The 21,750-nt window shown below is 36.5% G+C and overlaps 1 protein-coding gene across 5 annotated transcripts; it reads left to right on the top strand.

The window, feature by feature from the left end:
- The first annotated feature begins 1,592 nt into the window (after positions 1–1,592).
- Positions 1,593–21,704, top strand: LOC136714303 (putative ferric-chelate reductase 1). Of its 5 annotated transcripts, none has more exons than XM_066691705.1 (17): positions 1,593–1,756; positions 4,266–4,533; positions 8,283–8,481; positions 10,886–11,019; positions 11,612–11,709; positions 12,165–12,363; positions 14,323–14,511; positions 14,757–14,858; positions 15,129–15,273; positions 15,516–15,629; positions 15,941–16,056; positions 16,434–16,520; positions 16,655–16,746; positions 17,186–17,244; positions 17,723–17,860; positions 20,419–20,444; positions 20,779–21,704. In XM_066691705.1, the coding sequence occupies exons 3-17, from the start codon at positions 8,283–8,285 to the stop codon at positions 20,866–20,868; spliced, it is 1,788 nt and encodes a 595-aa protein (XP_066547802.1). In that variant the 5' UTR covers positions 1,593–1,756; positions 4,266–4,533; the 3' UTR covers positions 20,869–21,704. The 5 variants fall into 5 exon arrangements, with proteins under 5 accessions (XP_066547802.1, XP_066547805.1, XP_066547803.1 ...); XM_066691708.1 differs by having other exon boundaries at positions 1,594–1,756; positions 12,165–12,330; XM_066691706.1 differs by having other exon boundaries at positions 1,594–1,756; positions 12,165–12,330; positions 14,320–14,511.
- Positions 21,705–21,750: the final 46 nt, after the last annotated feature.

Here is a 21,750-nt window from a genome sequence, read left to right as displayed (position 1 = left end):
AAAAATATCCCTTTATTTCACTACATTTAAAGGGTGTTTTTGGCATCTTCATTTCAGCTATTCTTGGAATTAAATATTAATTTGCTTTCTTCTCGTAGTTTGCATATGTTGAAAGAATCAAATTCAGATTATTTTCAAGAAAACAGAATATTGAATCTACTGGTTTAAGGTACAAACAACCATTCTTGTTTAGCTCTTTAAAACCATCTTTGTCATTACACAAATTGCTTATTTCTTAAATCAGGACATTTCACAATACTTGTGCAGAAAACACTCCCACAATACCTTGAGTAAAAGAAAACAGGAACACTTTTTTTAATGTGACAGATAAAGGTCAGAGAAGATAGGAATTTGTATTTACTGTACAAACACACCCACACAAACACAGAGAAGGGAATCCATACCAAAAATAATGATAAATAAAGGTCTCCAGTAATCTTATGTGAAAACCTTATCCACATTTGTAGCTTCCAATCTTTAGATCCGACAAAGTTGTTTACAGTACCTTATATTTAAAGATTTGCGTTCACATTTGTTTGGAAAGGATTATTAGCATGTATGATTTTGAAAGGATAATAAAGACAAGGAAAAAAATAAATAAGAAGCTTGAAGGAGAGACTCGTGGGAACCTTGACTCAAAAACATAATATTATACATACTTGAGCATAAATTAATAAATACACGAAAAACACAAAATACAATCCAAAATCCCTCTAGGACCTGCTTTCACAAGTCAAAAACTTCCAATATTGACAATATTGACCTGCTTTCGCAACAAGTTTAGGAACTGGGGCTGGACCAGATGTGACTGGATGCCTGGGCACTGGAACTGAGGCAGTAGCTGAGTTCATCTTCCACTGATGTGTGAGATACTGCTCTGTGTACCTTACTTTTTAATTTCTCTACCCCACCTGTAGTTAAATTACTTTGATGCTGGATTTTCACTACAGCTGTATATAGCAGACCACTAACCCTGGCTCGCACCTGCAGGATTTTCCCCTGTTAACTACAACTCAGCGGGTTTCTGGTTTCAATCCTGATAGTTTCACCCAATGATTAGTTGCTGGTATCTGAGTTCACCATCGAGGAGATTTCACTTCCTCAACTCAGGTGTTCTCTTTAAAATGAATAAGCTACTCCCCCTTCTAACTGTCCAAATAATGTTGCTTAAGAGTAGCAGCACAAACGGCAATTTCCTGTTGGCAGCTCGGCTCACCCCTCTGTTCTTCCCGTTAACAAATGCATACATATTTTATGAATGAGGCAAATAGCACAAACTCTACTAACAATTTGGTATGCATTTTACAAAACAGGGAGAACAATTAATTTATACAAAACTTAACACCCTTACGCACACCCTTGCACTCTCAGGCCAGTATATCTTGTTCATCAACTCGCCTCCCCATCCTCAAGTATTTTCAATCTGCCTTATAATAGTAGAGATTTGTTCACAGGCTGAGGGGGAGGGTTGCCAGCACATTACCTCACCCTGTTTCGCAATTTTAAGCCTTCAATTGTGTAACAATGTGTAGGATGTTAACATAGGAATCCATTTGTTTATCTTTAAAAACATATATTAGAACTGGTGGAATTCAATCCAATTTTTTAGCGCAGTGCTAGACAGTATACAATATGAGTTTAGTAGCTGCTGTTCAGTTAAGACCAATCCAATAATAATAGTGAAAACAGCAAGATTAATTTAGAATAAAATCACAGTTGTGGAAAATATGATTTGTTTTTGACGGAGATGACCAAGGTAGGTTACATCCTAAATGCATTTCTGTCTCTGATTTACATTTCGGGTTAGAGACGTTGTTCTTAAAATCAAAACTTTCACCTTCAGTAATCTAACATTTGAACCTACAATTGATGGGACGATGGTTGATTATCACTAGAAACAAATATGCTTCTGACAAAAAAATCAGCTGCTATCAATACACATTTTAATTTGATACTGTGTCTGTGTGTGTGTGTGTAAGTTAAACACATTTCAGATTGTAAATCTCAGTATTGATAAATAATGCATATGACGATATCCTGTATTGGGAAATAATGTAATGTAGACTTCCTAATAAAGGTTCTTAGCTTTCAGGTGAATTGTATAACAGAACACACATTTAGACTTGTAGAACTGAAGATGCAGACATTTGAAATGGGTAATGTATTAATTCGATTCCCCATTGAACCATGCTGCTCAACCGATTACAAACAAACATCGGTGGTGGAGTGGCTGAGCTAGGAAGCTGTTTTGTCACCATGTATTTTTAAATTATATTAGAAAGCTTTGTCTGCAAAGGTTTAAAAGCACTTTCAGAGACATTATAGAAGCTATTGAGTCAATATTAAGCAGTGATAGAAATCCATAGCATATACCTGTAGCATACCTAATTTCATGTGCAATTGGTTTGTTTTAGCAGATCATAAGATCATTGTTTTCATTCCTGGCATGCATTTTGTCACAACTTTCAGCCTCTCAGGTATGTGTGTGAATGCATATACTTCCTAAAACCTCAACTGGAAAAAGCAGGATGACATTTGAGGGCCACCCTAGGTCTAAGATGCATTGAATCTGATACCTCATAACCATTCTTTTCTTCCAATGAGGTTTTGTTAAAAGACAATTGCAGCTTGATCTGACATTTCTGTGGTATAGTTTTTGCATAAGGCTGAACAACAAACACTGTGTTAAATTACATCACGTTATATATTTAGTCTCTTATGGTTTCTCATTAGTTTACCTATAAAAGAAAGCCGGTTTTTCTTCTCTCTGGATTGTGCGTCATAACTGTACCTATGGAGTTTCCCTGTTTCATTTAAAATCCTTTGTTATGAAACTCGTGCTCATTAGCTTATCTATCAACAAAATTCTATTTTTGAGTTTTTATCTCATTGGTATTTTGTAGAAATGTTATTTTAAATGTTATTTGTGACTACATTTTGTGGATATGTAGCACGTGTCCCAGAGCCCCAGCTCAGAGTCTCAGGCACACCTCCACATGCCTGAATCTCACAGCTCCACCAGCAGAGCCACTATGCCAAAGTTTATTGGTCTTGGGAAGTCCTAGTGGACAGTATTGTTCACTTGAGTAGAAGATTATTAGTAATGATGACAGGCAGATGTTCAAATGGTGAACTGCTGTCTAAAATCTTACTAGAACAACATGTCTGTTTTGCCATGCAGACATCATCATCATCATCATCATCATCATCATAATAATACCCTAATAAACTGGGAAAAATAAGGTTTAATGGTCAAAAGAGTACTGGTTATCAGACAAAGATGTCAAGTTATAGCCTGAAGTGTGTTTTAGTTTTTTGAGTCCGTGAACAATTATGAGCTCACATTACCATGCATCTTTTCAGCTGAGTCATTCTGACTACAGCTTTTTTCCTCCTGCGCCATAGGTGAGACACAGGTTTTAGCAGGAGGTGTTTGTAACATCTTGCCTTTCTCCAATCAGAGCACAGCTACATTGATGTCACTCGCTCTGCACATGCAGTGTGGTTCCCTAATCCCTACCTGCCTGTGAGAACTGCTTGAGCCAAACCCTTAAGGTTTTATTCCACTAACATTTTTTTAGGTAGGTTTGCACATTTTTTGTGCTATAGTCCTGTGTTCTTCAGGTCACAATCTCAAACATATGCACTTTGTATCATTAGTACTCTCAACTGATTAAAAATAGATTAAAAATGAAATGTAGTCATGGCTCCCAGGTTTGGGGTCTGTTACATTTGACCCCATTCCAAACAAGCTATTTTTTTTTTTTTTTACTTTGGAGTTTGCTTTCAATATGCTGAGTGTTATGCAGAGAGACACACAGGACACTACACATATTGGAAAGAGCATCTGTGCAATCCATGGCAAAATCATATGATAACTTACACATATTATTGTAGGGAAACTGGGGAGAGTAACAAACTTGAGTCTTTTTACAATTTCAAAGAAAGCCTGTGAGAAAACCGCTTTCTATCAACAGAAGACAGGGAGGGAAGGGGGGAAATGACAGCAAAATGAATGCCAGACTTATTACAAATTATGATTTGTTCTGTTGATTTGTTCGGTTGTTCAAAGCTCATTACATGCTCTTCTCTTTAAAAAAATCCACTTCCCATTGTTTTAACATTTCTCAATTCAAGTATAAGTATCACCAGAACCACTGCGATACTTTCCCAACCCACGAATTGTGACATCCTGCGTCATAGTGTGGATGTTGCCAAAATAACAACAATAATAATTCTTAACTGTGTCTTTGTTTTCCTTGTAGGTTCCTGGCTCCTGCAAAATAGTGATTGCACAAGTCGATTGTCAGAATGAATAATGATAAAGTCAGCTGAGTGTAGAGATCATAATATCGATATCCTCATTTATATAGGAGAAGACAGTGCTTTAAAAACGTCATCGACTTCTTACGGGCTGAGTCTCTGCTATATGATCATCAACACCAGGGCTGAACAACAGGGTTCATTCACCGGACTGGACAGCAAGCGGAGCACTTTTGTGTTGGGAGCATCCTTGTGGTTTGCTTGTGCAAGGTAAGATACCATGCTTCCTCCAAACAGCTAGAGAAAAGGTTGAGCACTTTCTAGTACTTTATTGTGTTGAGTCTTTTACTTGCGTGTTAGTTTCACTGTATGTACTCGTCTGCAGTTCAGAATTAGACAATGTTGCCAGAGAAAACAGCAGAAACGATGAAGGGGAAGTCTGGCAGCTGTCTCAGTTCAGTCTCAGAAAACACTTGCTTACGATTCAACAGAATAAGATACAAGACAGTTTAAAGCAAAGCTGGTTTGGCGAAAATAAGTAACGTATTTTGTTGGGTATTATATCATAATCTGCTCCTGTCCTGCTATATGGGTTTCTTTTCCTCTCCTCCGTGTCTAGTACTTTTTCTAACCCAAGTCTGTGTTGATTTGAACATGTGCTGCGGCAGCTCTGCGATCAACATTGATTGATGGATAGACTGCATATGAAAACTATAATTTTGAGCTATTTAGCTATTTATGTATGTCTTATAGGGCTTAACAGACATGCGTGTATTCAGTGCCTATAAAAAGTGTACACCCCCTTGAACTTTTTTTTTTTTTACACATGTTGTGTCTCAGTTTCATTCTTTGAAATGAGTGCATTGCCACTTATTTGCACACCATACTCCTCATTGTTTAGGGCGAAATAGTTTTTATTGTGAAAAAAGTAAAATAATAATTATATATATATATATACATTTTCTAGAATTTGTTGATCATAATCCATTGTTATATCCATATCTGAATCCTGCTTGTTCTGGTCTAGTGTGTCTAGTGTGAAGGCGATGTGTTAATATCTTTGTAAATACTTTGTATAAAATGGGAATTGCTCTAACAGGCCTATAGCTCATCAAATCGTCTTTGTCTCCTTTCTTGTGAAGGGAGATGACAGTTCCGTAGTTGTACTTATCTAGTATTTGTTTAATTTAAATGAAACATAATATTTGTCTTTAGATTTAATTGAATCTGAGTGAATTCACTTGGTAAAATGGTGAATGTAAATAACAGTAGCTGTGCAATCATATTGACCCCCATGACAGATTGACCCAACATTATGTACTGTAGTTGGTAAACATATTACACAGAGAAACTGGAGAAACATTTCCCCTAGTTACACCCATTGTGACAACGTTGTGATGACCTTATCTGGTCCAAAATAAAAGTGGTGACAGCATTGCTGAAACCATATTCTATAACGTTAAATTAGCATTAAGTATCAACTAAACTAACTAAAACTAACTAAACTAAAGTTGTGTTCAGGTTATGACAATAGCAACACTTCTGTAATATTGTGCACTTCAGCACACTAGCTGGCACATACTATTAAAGCTGTGTATTAGAATATAATAGTGTTCGTTTTTAAATATTGTAGATAATATTAATTAGATATAGCCTATAGATTAGACTATTAAGATTGACCAACAGAGACCTATAAACAGAACACAGATTAGTAGTAGTTCAACCCTCTCTAGTGAATATTGTGATATGAGGGTAACAGTCCAGTTTTTGCGGCATAATATACATAAAAAGGCTTTTTTTAATTTTAATTTTATTTTTGTCATGTGAGTAAGAGGGCCCTGGAAGCACTGAGGAACAATAAAAGTAATGGTTGTTTTATGGGCTTTTATATGTAGTAGTTTGGTTCATAAGTGTTCAGATGAGTGATAATTGTGCTGATTTTGTTAATTGTGCAATAATAATACTTATTGGTTTAAAGAAAATGTGTAAAGTGACGTATCATAATTGGTTCAGCAATTGCACAATGTTACTTCCAGGACACATACCTAGTACCAAGTTTTTATTTTTATTTTGCAATATAGACCAGTTTAAACAAAAACATAAAAGAAAACACAGTTCTCCATGGTATTTTCAATGTGTGCAATAGAGGCATAAAGGCTTCTCACTCACACGCTCTATCCAATTTAACCAATGAAGATTTTCATAGCAATCATTCTTAGAAGATGGTTGACTAAATCTTAAGACAGGGTGTTGCCCATTAAAGTCTATACTTGATGTCACGGTCTGCACAACAGATGACAGCTTTAGGAGGCTGGTGGAAACAATAACATTAAGCCTACAGTGGAAACTTACAATCCATAATGTTGTTGCAAATAAACCACAAAAAAAAATAATAATAATAATTTAGAACTTATGCACTTTGTGGACATTTGTACAAATTTGAAAAAGCTTACACTGACGCACTAGCAGTCTATATCTGTGGTTGAAGTCTTTGGTTTTAGTTCTGCAATTACTTTAAAGTATAATATTACTTATGATACTTATGATAAACAAAATGGAATTCATAAATTGCTGTTACCTGTAATATGTGTTCATATTCCCAGGTTATTTCTAATCTGGGAGGGCATTCTTGTGGCATACAGAGGATCCAGATTAGATATTTATATTATAATGTAAAATACAATGTAGTTCCTTATAAATCATATAGATTAAAAAACATATTTTGAATGGTGTTCCTTCCAGTTGAAAAAGTGAAATTGAAAACATATGCAAATATCATAGAAATACCCATTCAGGACAGAATAAGCACAGTAAGCGATTTAAATAAAATTGCAAATCATCAGTATTTTATTCAGAAGTTTAAACCTGATTTGCATTTCAGTTTTTCCTCTTTTCAAATTAAGATTTGTGTAATCTGCATTTATGCACCATTGCATATAATTGGTCCTTTCTCAACTCAGTGTAGCATTTTGTTACAGTCAAATTAAATATGTTTACCAGTCTGCAAAGTGTTTTTTTCCCCCACTAATATATTTTTGAGATATTTTAGTCTGCCTGTTTTTTGTTGCTCTTTTTGTAACCCATGAAAAGATTTGCCACAAATTAATGAGATTCAGCTTAATGCTATGGATACTGTAACACCATGGAAGGTTGCCGGGGTGCTGTATTCTTAAAATAGAAGGGTCTTCAGGGAACAGAATAAGGTGCGGAAATATGGTGCAAAGATGCTTAAATAATTCAGTGCTGGGTGCAAACAACCAGCACTCAACCTACCTGATTTCTTCAGTCCCTCTCTAAAACAAAACCAAGGAAAAAAACATCAAACACACAGCAAAACAATTAAACTCCTTAATCACAGTTCCAGTTTATAAGACAAAGGTAATATACTGGTTGTCTTCTCCCAAATGCAGTGTACTCTTTGGCAGCAGATTTCTCCAACATGTGATCTGTCTTCTCCAATATCTTCTCCAATATGTCTTTCTAGCTCCTGCTGCCCAACAATTAAGGCATACCTGCTGCCAGGTTTTATGCAGGCACTGTCCGATCAAGGGAGCCCTGCAGGTCAGGTGCTCCCAACCAATTAGTCCATCTCCCCGGGGCTTCTGGGAGAAGTATTGCCAGCCTGTTGGCCATTTTGTGCCCCTCCTAGCACCATGTCACAATACCTACATTACTGGATTTGCATATTCATCAAAGGTATAAGCCCTGACAGCTAAACTTAGACCTTAGCCTATACACAATCCAAGACACCAGATCTTTATGAAACATTCCATAAGAAACCCCCATTCTTCAAACCCAGCTCCAAGATCAACTTTTCCCCTTACAGGTGACCAATTTCAGAGCTCAAATAGAGTTTAAAGTATTATTCCTGTTGTTATTATGAGTTTACATTGTTTTTTGCAGTATGCATCATTTATTTTATCTTCATTAACCATTTCTAGTGTTACTACTCTTGTTTTATGTGAATATTAATTTACAGCACACTTATAACTAAGCATATTTCTTTCTTTGTTAATTAGATGGATAGTTGGAGATTTGTCTTCTTGTTTCTTCTCTGGGAAAGTTCCCTACTGGGTGTCATGGGTTACCCAGGGGGAAATGTTGAAAGTTCCTGCAGTAATCTGATGCCTAGCCATGGTGCTAATGCCCAGACTTCAAATGCTCCCTACACTGTAGTGGCAAATCCGACAACCTTCAAGGCAGGAGATACAATCACAGGTAAAGTGCAGCATCGTGCCTTATACAGTGAGGGGAAAAAGTATTTGATCCCCTGCTGATTTTGTACGTTTGCCCACTGACAAAGAAATGATCAGTCTATAATTTTAATGGTAGGTGTATTTTAACAGTGCGAGACAGAATAACAAAAAAAAATCCAGAAAAATGCATTTCAAAAAAGTTATACATTGATTTGCATGTTAATGAGGGAAATAAGTATTTGACCCCTTCGACTTAGTACTTGGTGGCAAAACCCTTGTTGGCAATCACAGAGGTCAGACGTTTCTTGTAGTTGGCCACCAGGTTTGCACACATCTCAGGAGGGATGTTGTCCCACTCCTCTTTGCAGATCCTCTCCAAGTCATTAAGGTTTCGAGGCTGACGTTTGGCAACTCGAACCTTCAGCTCCCTCCACAGATTTTCTATGGGATTAAGGTCTGGAGACTGGCTAGGCCACTCCAGGACCTTAATGTGCTTCTTCTTGAGCCACTCCTTTGTTGCCTTGGCTGTGTGTTTTGGGTCATTGTCATGCTGGAATACCAATCCACGATGGTGGGGATGGTGTTCTTGGGGTCATTCCTCTTCCTCCAAACACGTCGAGTTGAGTTGATGCCAAAGAGCTCGATTTTGGTCTCATCTGACCACAACACTTTCACCCAGTTCTCCTCTGAATCATTCAGATGTTCATTGGCAAACTTCAGACAGGCCGGTACATGTGCTTTCTTGAGCAGGGGGACCTTGCGGGCGCTGCAGGATTTCAGTCCTTCACGGCATAGTGTGTCACCAATTGTTTTCTTGGTGACTATGGTCCCAGCTGCAGATCCTCCCATGTATTTCTGGGCTGATTCCTCACCGTTCTCATGATCATTGAAACTCCACGAGGTGAGATCTTGCATGGAGCCCCAGATCGAGGGAGACTGACAGTTTCCATTTGTGAATAATCGCACCAACTGTTGTCACCTTCTCACCAAGCTGCTTGGCGATGGTCTTGTAGCCCATTCCAGCCTTGTGTAGGTCTACAATCTTGTCCCTGACATCCTTGGACAGCTCTTTGGTGTTGGCCATGGTGGAGAGTTTGGAATCTGATTGATTGATTGCTTCTGTGGACAGGTGTCTTTTATACAGGTAACGAGCTGAGATTAGGAGCACTCCCTTTAAGAGAGTCTCAGCTCGTTACCTGTATAAAAGACACCTGGGAGCCAGAAATCTTGCTGATTGATAGGGGATCAAATACTTATTTCACTCATTAACATGCAAATCAATTTATAACTTTTTTGAAATGTGTTTTTCTGGATTTTGTAGTTGTTATTCTGTCTCTCACTGTTAAAATACACCTACCATTAAAATTATAGACTGATCATTTCTTTGTCAGTGGGCAAACGTACAAAATCAGCAGGGGATCAAATACTTTTTTCCCTCACTGTATAAGAATTATGCAGGCCATATCACATATTATTTACATCGTGCTTACCCTCCCTTTTTAATTTTCTGAGCTATTAATTTCTTATTTTTTATTTAGTATGTCTAAAAGCTGTGTCATGACTGTTAGTAGTAGTAGTACTGATGTTATTGTGTAGTTAGATTTTATGTATATGTAGCGGGATATAAGTTATACTGCTAATATTAAAATGGGGGTATTATGGGTTACAGCTATAAGGGTTGACTATGCCACCCTCAGTTAAGGTGAGGGACCTCCTGCACAGGTAATGAACTGTTGGAACATCAGTGACTGGGGAATATGTACACGCAGAGAGTTAAAATCAATTTGTTGTGTTGTATAAAACCCTTGAAGGCAAATTGATAAATTAAATTAGTCTCAAGCATTCACAAGAAAAATTAAATTACTCAGTAAATCAAATACAACAATAAAACAAGTGAAAACTTGCTTGCAAAATATGAGAATCTGACATGAGATGTGTGAAAGTTGACAGGTAGTTTACTGCTGCTGTTTATTATGCCATTTCTGTACTTCTAATAGGTAGGTCCTTTTTACTTAGTCCAGTGTTTTAGTAATGTTTATTTCAATTCAAATAGTTTTGGACAACATCTGTGGCATTATGCATACTCCTTGTATGTAAGCTTTTGATATCAGTGCCATGTGTTTCACACTAAAGAAATTAATTTTCTCTGGATGCAAAAGCATCACTGCATCCCATGAAGCTATGCAATAAAAAAAAAAGATTATCTTTAGTACAGCACTGATAAATTAAACTGCAACTCAAAGAGTCGTTTTTTCAATTCTAAATTAAATAGACATTAAAGATAGCCAATAGGGGACAGTCCCCCTAATCTTCTTTACTTCTCTCAGTTACAAAAAGCCATGTTACAGCCTATACAGACTTGTGTATAAAGTGCATTGCTCTTGTTCGTAATTGTCCATTAAAATCTGTTTGCTGTTTTTCCCCAGTGACTCTCCGAGCTACGTCTGGTTCATTCAAAGGATTCTTGTTAGAGGCTTGGGAAGTTGGAGGAAGCACACCTGTCGGTAGTTTCACTAGTCTAGCCTCGGTTTCTCAGGGTCTGACCTGCAGTGGGATCGCAGTAAGTTTGTTATCAGTTGCAAATATCTTCAGTTTTGTAGATTCAATGTAAGTGGTTACAGTAGTCATGATATCATTCATTATGAAAGGACATTCATGCAGTTATTTATCTAGAAAAATTAGGAAGTATGCATTTGTGGCTTCGAATGTATTCTGTGATCATAGCTTATAGTAGATCTATTATCTTTCAATATATAGAAAATAATGCAGCAGTTGATTCTAAAATTACTCTTTTAGTATGGTAACAGGGTCTTGGTTTGTAGAGACAAAATGGCCTTCCTAAAATCCTATTTGAACGGTCTAATTTATCCCTCACTTTTTCCATTCTGTCTGCTTTGTAGGGGCTCATGTTAGCTGTGAGTTGAGCCTGATCTTGCCAGTATGGATGTAGTGTATTTAAAAACCAAGTGAGCATTCCTCCAGATTACAAGGTTCTTGATGACAAAACTGTACCTGCCTAGGTTTCATGGTGAAGTCTATAAGATTTATACAGCTCTTTATACTACATTATTCTCAGATCCTACCGGGACCATGACATCATTGTAACAGTGCATTAGACCACAAGCTTTAGGAAACATACTTTTTTCCTACAGAATTCGGCTGTTAGTCACACTTCCAGCTCTAGTAAAACGTCGATCCAAGCAACGTGGAAGGCACCATCATCTGGAAGTTTGAAAGACATTCAGTTCAGGTTGATACATTTTCATACTTTTTATTGAGAACAAATATTAGTCCTTATCCTTCCCGGTTTATCAAAAACTATGTTGCAAATATGCATTCTTTATATAAATTCTTTAGTTGTTTGGTTTTCCAATTCAAATGTGCAGCCCTATATAAAGCTTACACAACATTCTATTTTTTTCATATGGAAAAATGCTTTGCAAAAGTAAAATGTGCTTTGTGAATGACCACATATATTGTTCAATTGAAACTGCATTTACAAATACTTTTAAAGTAAATGTAAACAAATGTTTATTTAAGAAATGTGCATTAACAGAGGAGTAAGAAAGCAGGTAACAGTGCATGTATTGAGGAATACATTTGTGAATATTAAAAATAAATCAAGTAACAGTGCATGTATGGTCATTTTAGCATACTCATCTACAACTTGATAACCAATGTACAGTATGTCTTTTTGTTTTTCAGTGCAACATTTGTTCAAAGCACTAAAACATTCTGGGTTGCTGTTAAAAGTGGAACAGTTACATACAGCGGTACCTCTGTCCCTAATCCTGTTACAACTGCACATACTTCAACCACCACACAGAAAGCAAACAGTCCTGTGTCAGTAGCTACTGTGACTGGGACAGTGGTGAGTGACACTGTTGTTGTAATCCTGAACAAGGTACTTTGCCTAGATTACTCCAGTAAAATCCCAGCTGTATTAATGTGTAATTGTATGTACAACATAATTTGATATTGTAACTACTGTCAGTTACCCTTGATAAAGGCATCTGCTTAGAAATGTAATAGGGGTTTAATTGTTTGCTAAGAATGAAGAAATTTAGATTAGACTGATGTGGTCTGATGCAGTTTACTGTAGCAGCTGTCAATCTCTGAGGCCTGACTCTTGGGGGATCACCACATGATCAAGCTTTCAAGTTCTTATCTTAAGGGTGCAGAGATGACTAGAAGCTTAAATCGTCCCCAATGCTTTTTGCATTGTATCAGTCTCAAAAGTACATTCAATATGCATTTTTTTAATTCAAAATGTAATATATCCATGCATCTGGCACTTTCATATACGAATTGGCGTGAATATTAGACTTTTTTTTTTTTAAGAAAATAACATTTAACATTAAAGTTAAATGAGTGGCTGAACAGCCCTACTTCTGAAAACACATCTACCTTCATTGATACGGAAAAAGAATAGTAGATCGAAAAAGGGTCAAAAACTTGTTCTTTGAAAAGTAAGGTTGACTTAAATTCAAGGTTGTTCATATAAGGGCCAATACAGTACAATTTCTACATTTGAGCTGCATTATATAGAGAGTGTAGTGGCTTTATGCTCCGATATCCACAGAGACTCAGGGCTCAGATTCTTCAGCAACCTCACCTTGTTAGCTGTCTGTTTCTCACCCAGTTTTATTCCTCCTTCACAGCTGTTTCTGTTTCAGTTAATGATTGTGTTTCAACCTACAGTTTGAATTGATGATCATTAGCACCTGTTTGGTATAATTGTTTAATCAGACACCTGACTATATGCCTACAAAATCCCTGACTTTGTGCAAGTGTACCTAGAAGAACTGATGCTGTTTTGAAGGCAAAGGGTGGTCACACCAAATATGGATTTGATGTAGATTTGTCTTCTGTTCACTCACTTTGCATTTAGTTAATTGATAAATATAAATATATAAATATAAATATATATATTTTTGAAAGCATTCTTACTTTACAGCATTTTTTCACACCTGCCTAAAACATTTGCACAGTACTGTATATCAATCAGTGAATATGGCTTTTTTTTTTAAAACAGGGATCCAAGTGCTGCTAAAATGTGTTACCTAATTTCTGCTTCAAATCTTGAGAAATAAAGCACTAATTTGAATTACACACAGTTCTGTTTAAACAGCATCCAATGCATCTCTTTGGCATGGTAGAGGACAATTCAGCATGGATCTGGGGTTTGTGTAAACTATAGTATATACACAATCCTTCTACATCAAGCAGTTTCTGAAATATTGACCCAAAAATTCGTATTGGTTGGGGGCACACAGTGTACTTGGTGGGATGGCCTAATCTATCACACCCAATCATTTGATATTGGTGTAAGGTGAGACAGAGAAATGGATTCGAGATGTGCTTGCTTGATTTGCCAATTTCTGAGCACCGGAACCTTTTGTTTCAGGGTTCCTTTGTTATTTATGTAGGCAAGCAAACAACCATCATACCCGACTCCTAAGTGTCTACAAAACCTGTCTCTGAAGAAGAGCTGTACCCAGCTATTGCCTTAATGCAAACCTGGCCCCCAACCCTTCTGCAATTATGTTGATGCAGAGCCCACTGTGCCTTTAGGAAAGATCATGTTTTCCTCTTCAAGAGTACCTCTTCTAAATTGTTCTGTGACAGGTGTGCTTCAATAATCCTAATACATTACCTTTAAAACTAATCAAAAATCCCAATGGAGTACAAAGACATACAGTATAAATACAGAGAAAGAAGCCCAATTTAAAATGAAATGATAACATTTTATCAGGTTTAGGTAAAATCTGGTACATCATACCTTAATTTAAAGTATAAATAATAGTAATTAACATGCTTTTTAAATTAATGATTAAATGTTTTTATTTTTCTTTCTTAGCAGTTACAGATTTCTAATGATGCTTGCGGGATCAATAAAACCTGTTTCAGCAGTCCCAGTGGTTGTAATCCACAAATCACCAATGGCTGCTACTTCATGTCTGCTGTCGCCTTGTCTTCCTCAATTCAGTTTGAAATTTCTGCTCCCTCAAATGGCTACATAGCAATTGGATTTTCAGATGATACACAGATGGTAAGTTTCAAATTTCTGATTTTTTTTTGTGTCAGTCCTGTGCCACTAGTAAATAAAGGCTTCTTGGAAAACTGGTATGATTGTGTGTTTTTTTTAATTGATGCATATTCATTTTTTTGATTATAAGTCCGACAAAGTAGAACTGAAGCATACTTTCCATGCTAACGTGCGGTTTCATTTTGCCAGTTTCCCAGTTATTTCAAGTTGCTTATGTCCTACTGATTTAAATACTTATGTTTCCTCAGGGAAGTGATGATGTCTATATCTGTGGTAAGGATGCAAATGGCAACATTCAAGTTCAACATGCCTTTTCTACAGGAACGACAACGCCAACTACATTACCTCTGGTACCGTAATTTTTAATTTTATTTTTTTAAATAATCAGTTAACTAAGTTTACATTGTTGTGCACATCTCTGCTAAATGTTATTTGATTCAAAGATACCATTTTTAGGCAGATTGTTAAACCATTTTGTTCTCTTGTATGCACCTGTCTCTTATAAATCCACAAACAATCGTGTTTGTTTGTTGTGGTCTATTCCAGGGAGAGGAGCATCATTCCATGCTTATTTGAAAGACATTTTCTCCTAATTGCAATGTGTTCCTTTCTTTCAACAGGGAAATGTTACTGTGATAACGTCTTCTATCAGCAATGGTATCATCAGTTGCTCGTTCATATCAAGAAACAGCATTTCAACACAGAGTCGTGCTGTGCCAAGTCTTCTGTATTACATCATGTTAGGCTCTGGACCTTCTGCTAATGGTAAGCAGTACTGTGGGAGAATGTGCTACAGTTTACCAATGACTTTGAGATGTATTTATTTTATTTGTATAGATCTGCAGAATTTAAGAATTCATGCATATCAAATAGTGTTGTTATTTTTAAAGCCGTAATTTAATCAATTTCAAAATCATTGTTAATGCTGCTATAATTGGCATGTATTTAAATAATGGTATTATATTTCCCTGCAAAAGTTAGAGAACATGTTTTATTTTCTCCAACAGGTCAGATACAAATGCATACTCAAACCCCTTTTGTCAGTGCCCAGAAAATTGATTTGTCAGCCATCCAAGCAGTAGGTGGGAATGCAGGAGTGTCGGATATGATTAAAGCCCACGGTATGTACTGTGTCCCGATGGGGATTATACCATGAATGTACGTAATAAAACTGTGATTAACTGAATTTAAATTAAATACAAAATGTGTACTTGACATTTAAATACAATGATTATGATTTAACCCATTTATAAGGAACCCAAATGTGGTCCTTGCCCTGTGTGACCTTCAAGAATATTGTCCTTGTTGTTGAATTTTAATATTTGTAATACTGTTTCCCTGCTACTATTTGTGCAATTAGTGCTTCTGCTACTTATGATCATAATTATGAAAAGTCTTGGGAAATCATCGAATTTCCCTCTTTTGTTGGCAGGAGCACTAATGCTAATAGCCTGGATGACCACAGGAAGTATTGGCATGATCATGGCCAGGTATTTTAAGAAAATTGCACATGGGCAAGCAGTCTGTGGAAAAGATATCTGGTTTCTGGTACGTCTTATTTTAGTCCTTCTTGCTATTAATATCAATGCTAAATTAAAAAACATTATTTGGAAAACTTTTTTGGTCAGTGTATGTGGACTTTGTGGACCTTGGCTCGAAAACAAGTTTGTTCTCAGTGGCAGTAAGATTTCTGCGCCCCAGTGTTACACAGCTTGTTTCTCTGTACACCAGTGTCCAGTAGATGTTTAGTGATGCAGTTTTACTTTGACGTAAAGAGAAATCACACCAGGAGAGTGACATGGTAATGGGCAGTAAGACGATTGTGCATGGAGTACTTGTGTCTTTGGTAGCAGAATGTGAAAGGCATGTTGGATAGATGATCCCTTCCTTGTTCTCACACTGGCTTTTTCTCTTTTTTACTTTAGGCTCATGTATTTCTGATGGTATTGACGGTTGTCGCAACTGGCATTGCATTTATCATCATTTTTGTAGAGGCAATGGACTGGAGTGGTGTAAGTATCATGTTTAAATCCCCGATCCATAAAAGTTGTAATCTGTGTTTAAGTCCTACTATTACACTGCCTTAGCTGTTAGTCCCAGTTTGAGTTTCAGGATGTAATTTGGTTCCTGTCCACTGTATTCGCAGGGTGCTCATCCAGTGCTCGGGTGTATAGTGATGATCCTCGCCTTAGTTCAGCCGTTTGGGGCTCTATTCCGTTGTGGACCGACACACAAATTGTAAGTAACATACAAAACAGTGAAAAAAAAAAAAATATATATATATATATATATATATATATATATATTTTTTTTTTTTTTTTTTTTTTTTTTTTCAATGTTCCAAATGTTCCAAATGTGTTTTTCCACATGTTTGTATGTTAATGAATGAATGACTAAAGGAATAAATACTACAGTCAGAATCATTGCTGATTAGTCAAGACCTCTTGTTGAGGAATGCACTGTATTTGAAATTAGGAATGAACCGAGACTGGCAAGAAAAAGCATGTTTTTTTAGTTTTTTTTAACAATATTTGACATTTATATTAAAATATTTTTTATTTTTGAAAAAGCTAAATTCACTGATTGATCTACATATTTATTTCAGAAAGAATTCAAGTAGATCTCAACATTTCTAGCAAGAGAAATTCCATTGATATATTTATATTCTCTTCTTTAGGAGGATTGTTTTCAATGTGGCGCATGCTCTAAATGCCTTCATAATCAAAATTATTGCAGGTATGGTATTATTTGTTTTCCCAAATCGCCTGGTTTCTTCTATTTAAAACCAAATGCATGTGAACACCTGAACACCTCTTCTTCACAGCTGTTCAGAATGCATAAGATGCACAATAAGATTGTTTGTTTTGTAGTATGCCATTATAATATTTAAATAACGGCATATGAATTTTATGATTTATGATTTACAATCACATAGTTACACTTTACTGGTTTATGTAAATAATTGTATAGTTATTTTAGCATGCCTGCTGTATAATAACATAAAGAGTACACGTTTCATGAGTATATCGTTAATGCAAATCAGATCATTTTCACTAGTAAGGAATGTAAACCTGCCTTCATATTTGTAGAAGAAACTACATTTTGCTTAAACAACTGTAGAGATGCATTGAAATGCATTGATTATATCTGTAATTGCCCCGTTTTTTGTTTTATAATGCTATATATTCAGATATCTGCATTGATTGTTTTTCAGTGGCTGCAATATTCACTGGTCTACAGCGCATTGACAGCTCCTCAAATCAGTGGCTGGCAAAAGTAATGGGAGGTTTTGTTGGATGGGAATTCCTGTTTTACTTGCTACAGGATTTTAATTTGTTTTTGAAGAGAAAAGGTAAGGCTGAAAACAAGTGTGTTTTAAAAGGTAAAGATACCATAAAGTGTAACACGCATCTATTGTTTTTTTATGTGTTTTATGTATCTTTACATGTTTTTTGAATGTGGGATTGTTTCCATGCACAAACAATCTCCACTGTGCATTAATCTGCTCTCTAGTTGGAAAGGAGAATAGAATAACTCCGTATTCACTTTTCCCTCAGCCATGGACACAGCAACTCTCAATGTTGTCTATGGAAACTGTCATTTCTGTCAAGGAGTAAGACCTGAAACACTAACACTTGACTTGACAATAATGACTCGAGTTTTTGTGGAGCAGACACATCCGGTGCTTTTGTAGTTTTTTCTGTATCTAGGAAGTTTTGACAATACATTCTGAAACCCTGGAAGAGCAGACACATTCATGGCTACCCATTTCCACCCTCTCATTTGTATACTTAAGATTTTTTTATTGTCGTATCTAAATCATACTGTAACGATTCAGATACCTCAGTGCTCAAGACATCAGCTGAACTCTTAGTATATTTCTTCCGGGGGGAGTGGAATATAGGCTGGAGGTGGAACTGATGCCAGCCACTGAGACGCCTCCAAAGCGGGTCCTAGATGCTCTGTTGGTCACAGTGAAATTCAATACCTATCCATTTCTCAAAACATATGTACACTCCACTATGAAAGAAGAAAGACTTAATGGGCTAGCATTAATGTATGTTGATGTAATTGATGAATTCGGGCGTCACAACAGGAGACTTGCATTCACCTAGAAACTCCTACATCAGCGGCGGAAACAGCTGATTTCCAATGAAGACATACACTCACCTAAAGGATTATTAGGAACACCTGTTCAATTTCTCATTAATGCAATTATCTAACCAACCAATCACATGGCAGTTGCTTCAATGCATTTAGGGGTGTGGTCCTGGTCAAGACAATCTCCTGAACTCCAAACTGAATGTCTGAATGGGAAAGAACGGTGATTTAAGCAATTTTGAGTGTGGCATGGTTGTTGGTGCCAGACGGGCCGGTCTGAGTATTTCACAATCTGCTCAGTTACTGGGATTTTCACGCACAACCATTTCTAGGGTTTACAAAGAATGGTGTGAAAAGGGAAAAACATCCAGTATGCGGCAGTCCTGTGGGCGAAAATGCCTTGTTGATGCTAGAGGTCAGAGGAGAATGGGCCGACTGATTCAAGCTGATAGAAGAGCAACTTTGACTGAAATAACCACTCGTTACAACCGAGGTATGCAGCAAAGCATTTGTGAAGCCACAACACGTACAACCTTGAGGCGGATGGGCTACAACAGCAGAAGACCCCACCGGGTACCACTCATCTCCACTACAAATAGGAAAAAGAGGCTACAATTTGCACAAGCTCCCCAAAATTGGACAGTTGAAGACTGGAAAAATGTTGCCTGGTCTGATGAGTTTCGATTTCTGTTGAGACATTCAGATGGTAGAGTCAGAATTTGGCGTAAACAGAATGAGAACATGGATCCATCATGCCTTGTTACCACTGTGCAGGCTGGTGGTGGTGGTGTAATGGTGTGGGGGATGTTTTCTTGGCACACTTTAGGCCCCTTAGTGCCAATTGGGCATCGTTTAAATGCCACGGCCTACCTGAGCTTTGTTTCTGACCATGTCCATCCCTTTATGACCACCATGTACCAATCCTCTGATGGCTACTTCCAGCAGGATAATGCACCATGTCACAAAGGTCGAATCATTTCAAATTGGTTTCTTGAACATGACAATGAGTTCACTGTACTAAACTGGCCCCCACAGTCACCAGATCTCAACCCAATAGAGCATCTTTGGGATGTGGTGGAACGGGAGCTTCGTGCCCTGGATGTGCATCCCACAAATCTCCATCAACTGCAAGATGCTATCCTATCAATATGGGCCAACATTTCTAAAGAATGCTTTCAGCACCTTGTTGAATCAATGCCACGTAGAATTAAGGCAGTTCTGAAGGCGAAAGGGGGTCAAACACAGTATTAGTATGGTGTTCCTAATAATCCTTTAGGTGAGTGTATTTCTAGCAGACGTAAAAATTGAAAGATGAAAGTGCATCCATACCCGTTTCAATTACAGCGAGGTCCACCGAAATAGATCTTTGACTTTGATTGACAAGCACCAGAAACTGCATCTAGTTTGCCTGCATAATGTCGGTTGATGTGTGATTTGTCACCGGACGTGTCACATAGTGATGTGTGGTTGTGAGGCAAAGATATGTTTGAGGAATCAAAATCTCATGGAGATTTTGAGCTAAGTTGTTGACTTCAAAATTACTCAGAATCGCACATTTCAGGTCTCCAAGTTTCAAATTTGTATTAGGGAGGTCCACCAAACCCAACACGGCACTTCGTCCTCATTTTGCCCCCCCGCAACTTCCTGGCTAAGCCACTGCTTATATAATATAATTGAATGGGAAGAGTGCTATACATCTTATTTATACACGATAGCAACACGTAAAGATGCATCAAAACTAAATTTTAGGAATCATGCATGTTACACATTAAGTCTGAATTCTGAAACTTTTTTGTTTATTTTTTTAAGGACGAACAGAAACGGTCATGGGCACGGTAAGCTCCAGTGTAACCTGCTGTATTTCATGAATATGTATTTGTTTTTTCAAGTACCTTAAAGATATGTTTGAAATTCAAAAATACTTTGTCTAACTTTTGTTAGACGTGTTAAAAGTGTGTACGAGAGATTGATATGCTAGCCTGGTTAGTTTTCTGACATTAATTAATTGAATATGCTTCGAGAAATTTTCCACACTATTTTATTACGTAGTTACATTTTTATCTTTCACTTACAGATTTAAAATATACATGCGTTAAATTAAAATAACTAAGACAACTGATTAAAAAATGAATTTGATTAATTGTTACAGCATGCAATTTCTTCTTGTAGGTGAATTTGGAGATCATATTTCTGACTCTGTATTTCATCGGGAACTTAACATTTTTGATTGCTCTACTTGTTGGAATTGGTATGTCATGAAGAATCAAGCACCGGAAATACCAGTTTTGTACCATGAAGTGTCAATTTTTCTCACTTAAACCAATGAATAATTAAGCAATATATGAAATAACATATAAAGTTCCTATAATAAGAATATATTTAGAATACTTACATTTGTATTATGATTTCTGGGAAATAACCTGGGAGGAATCTGATCAGTAAGTTGCACTACTACTAAGTTTTCCTGTCCTCCATACTGTTTTTTAAAAAAAAATGTGATTAATCAATCTCATTTAGAGATTGCTTATCCGAATTGCATCATCCATAGATGTCAGTGAAAGAATGCATATTTCTTGAGATACATAGATTTGTATATATATATATATATATATATATATATAATAAAAGATGTATGACTGTTCTGGAGACAGTAAACTATTGGAATATTTTAGTTATACACACTATTTGAGCTACATGTATAATTATGAAGGGTACATATTATTATTTTTATTATTGAAAGGTTTTTATTTAAATTGCACATTTAATGCACTCCCTTTTTACCAGTTCTGTAAAACTTTGCAAAAAACTAATAAATTATGTTAAAACAATAATATTAAATTTCAACAATGTTCTGAAAAAAAAGAAAATGCCAAAAAGAGTCAGATTCAGACTCTATATCTCTATGCGTTTAAAAATTATGTTTGAGATCATACAGAACATGATAATTTGAATAACTTTTCCTGGGGATGTGTCAACGGTAAAAACTAAAATACAACCTATCAAGAAGCAGCACCACATTAGACATGCATTGTACAAGATGGAACATGTCTTAATTCCTGGTAGAAGAAAGTACTCAATAAACCATGTTGCTTACAGTCCCTGTCTCATACAGTATGTTTGACTTACGGGACAGATATGAAA

This window comes from Amia ocellicauda, chromosome 19 (assembly GCF_036373705.1).
Source record: "Amia ocellicauda isolate fAmiCal2 chromosome 19, fAmiCal2.hap1, whole genome shotgun sequence".
NCBI lineage: Eukaryota > Metazoa > Chordata > Actinopteri > Amiiformes > Amiidae > Amia > Amia ocellicauda.
The sequence above is the reverse complement of the archived record's forward strand: the minus strand, read 5'-3'. Positions and strand labels throughout refer to the sequence as shown.

Excerpts from the sequence above, each read along its gene's own strand:
- LOC136714303 (XM_066691703.1), top strand. The coding sequence starts at position 8,283 with ATGGATAGTTGGAGATTTGTCTTCTTGTTTCTTCTCTGGGAAAGTTCC. Across the intron at positions 15,630-15,940 it reads GGATATGATTAAAGCCCACG|GAGCACTAATGCTAATAGCC; the intron begins GTATGTACTGTG and ends TTTTGTTGGCAG. Across the intron at positions 16,057-16,433 it reads GAAAAGATATCTGGTTTCTG|GCTCATGTATTTCTGATGGT; the intron begins GTACGTCTTATT and ends TTTTTACTTTAG.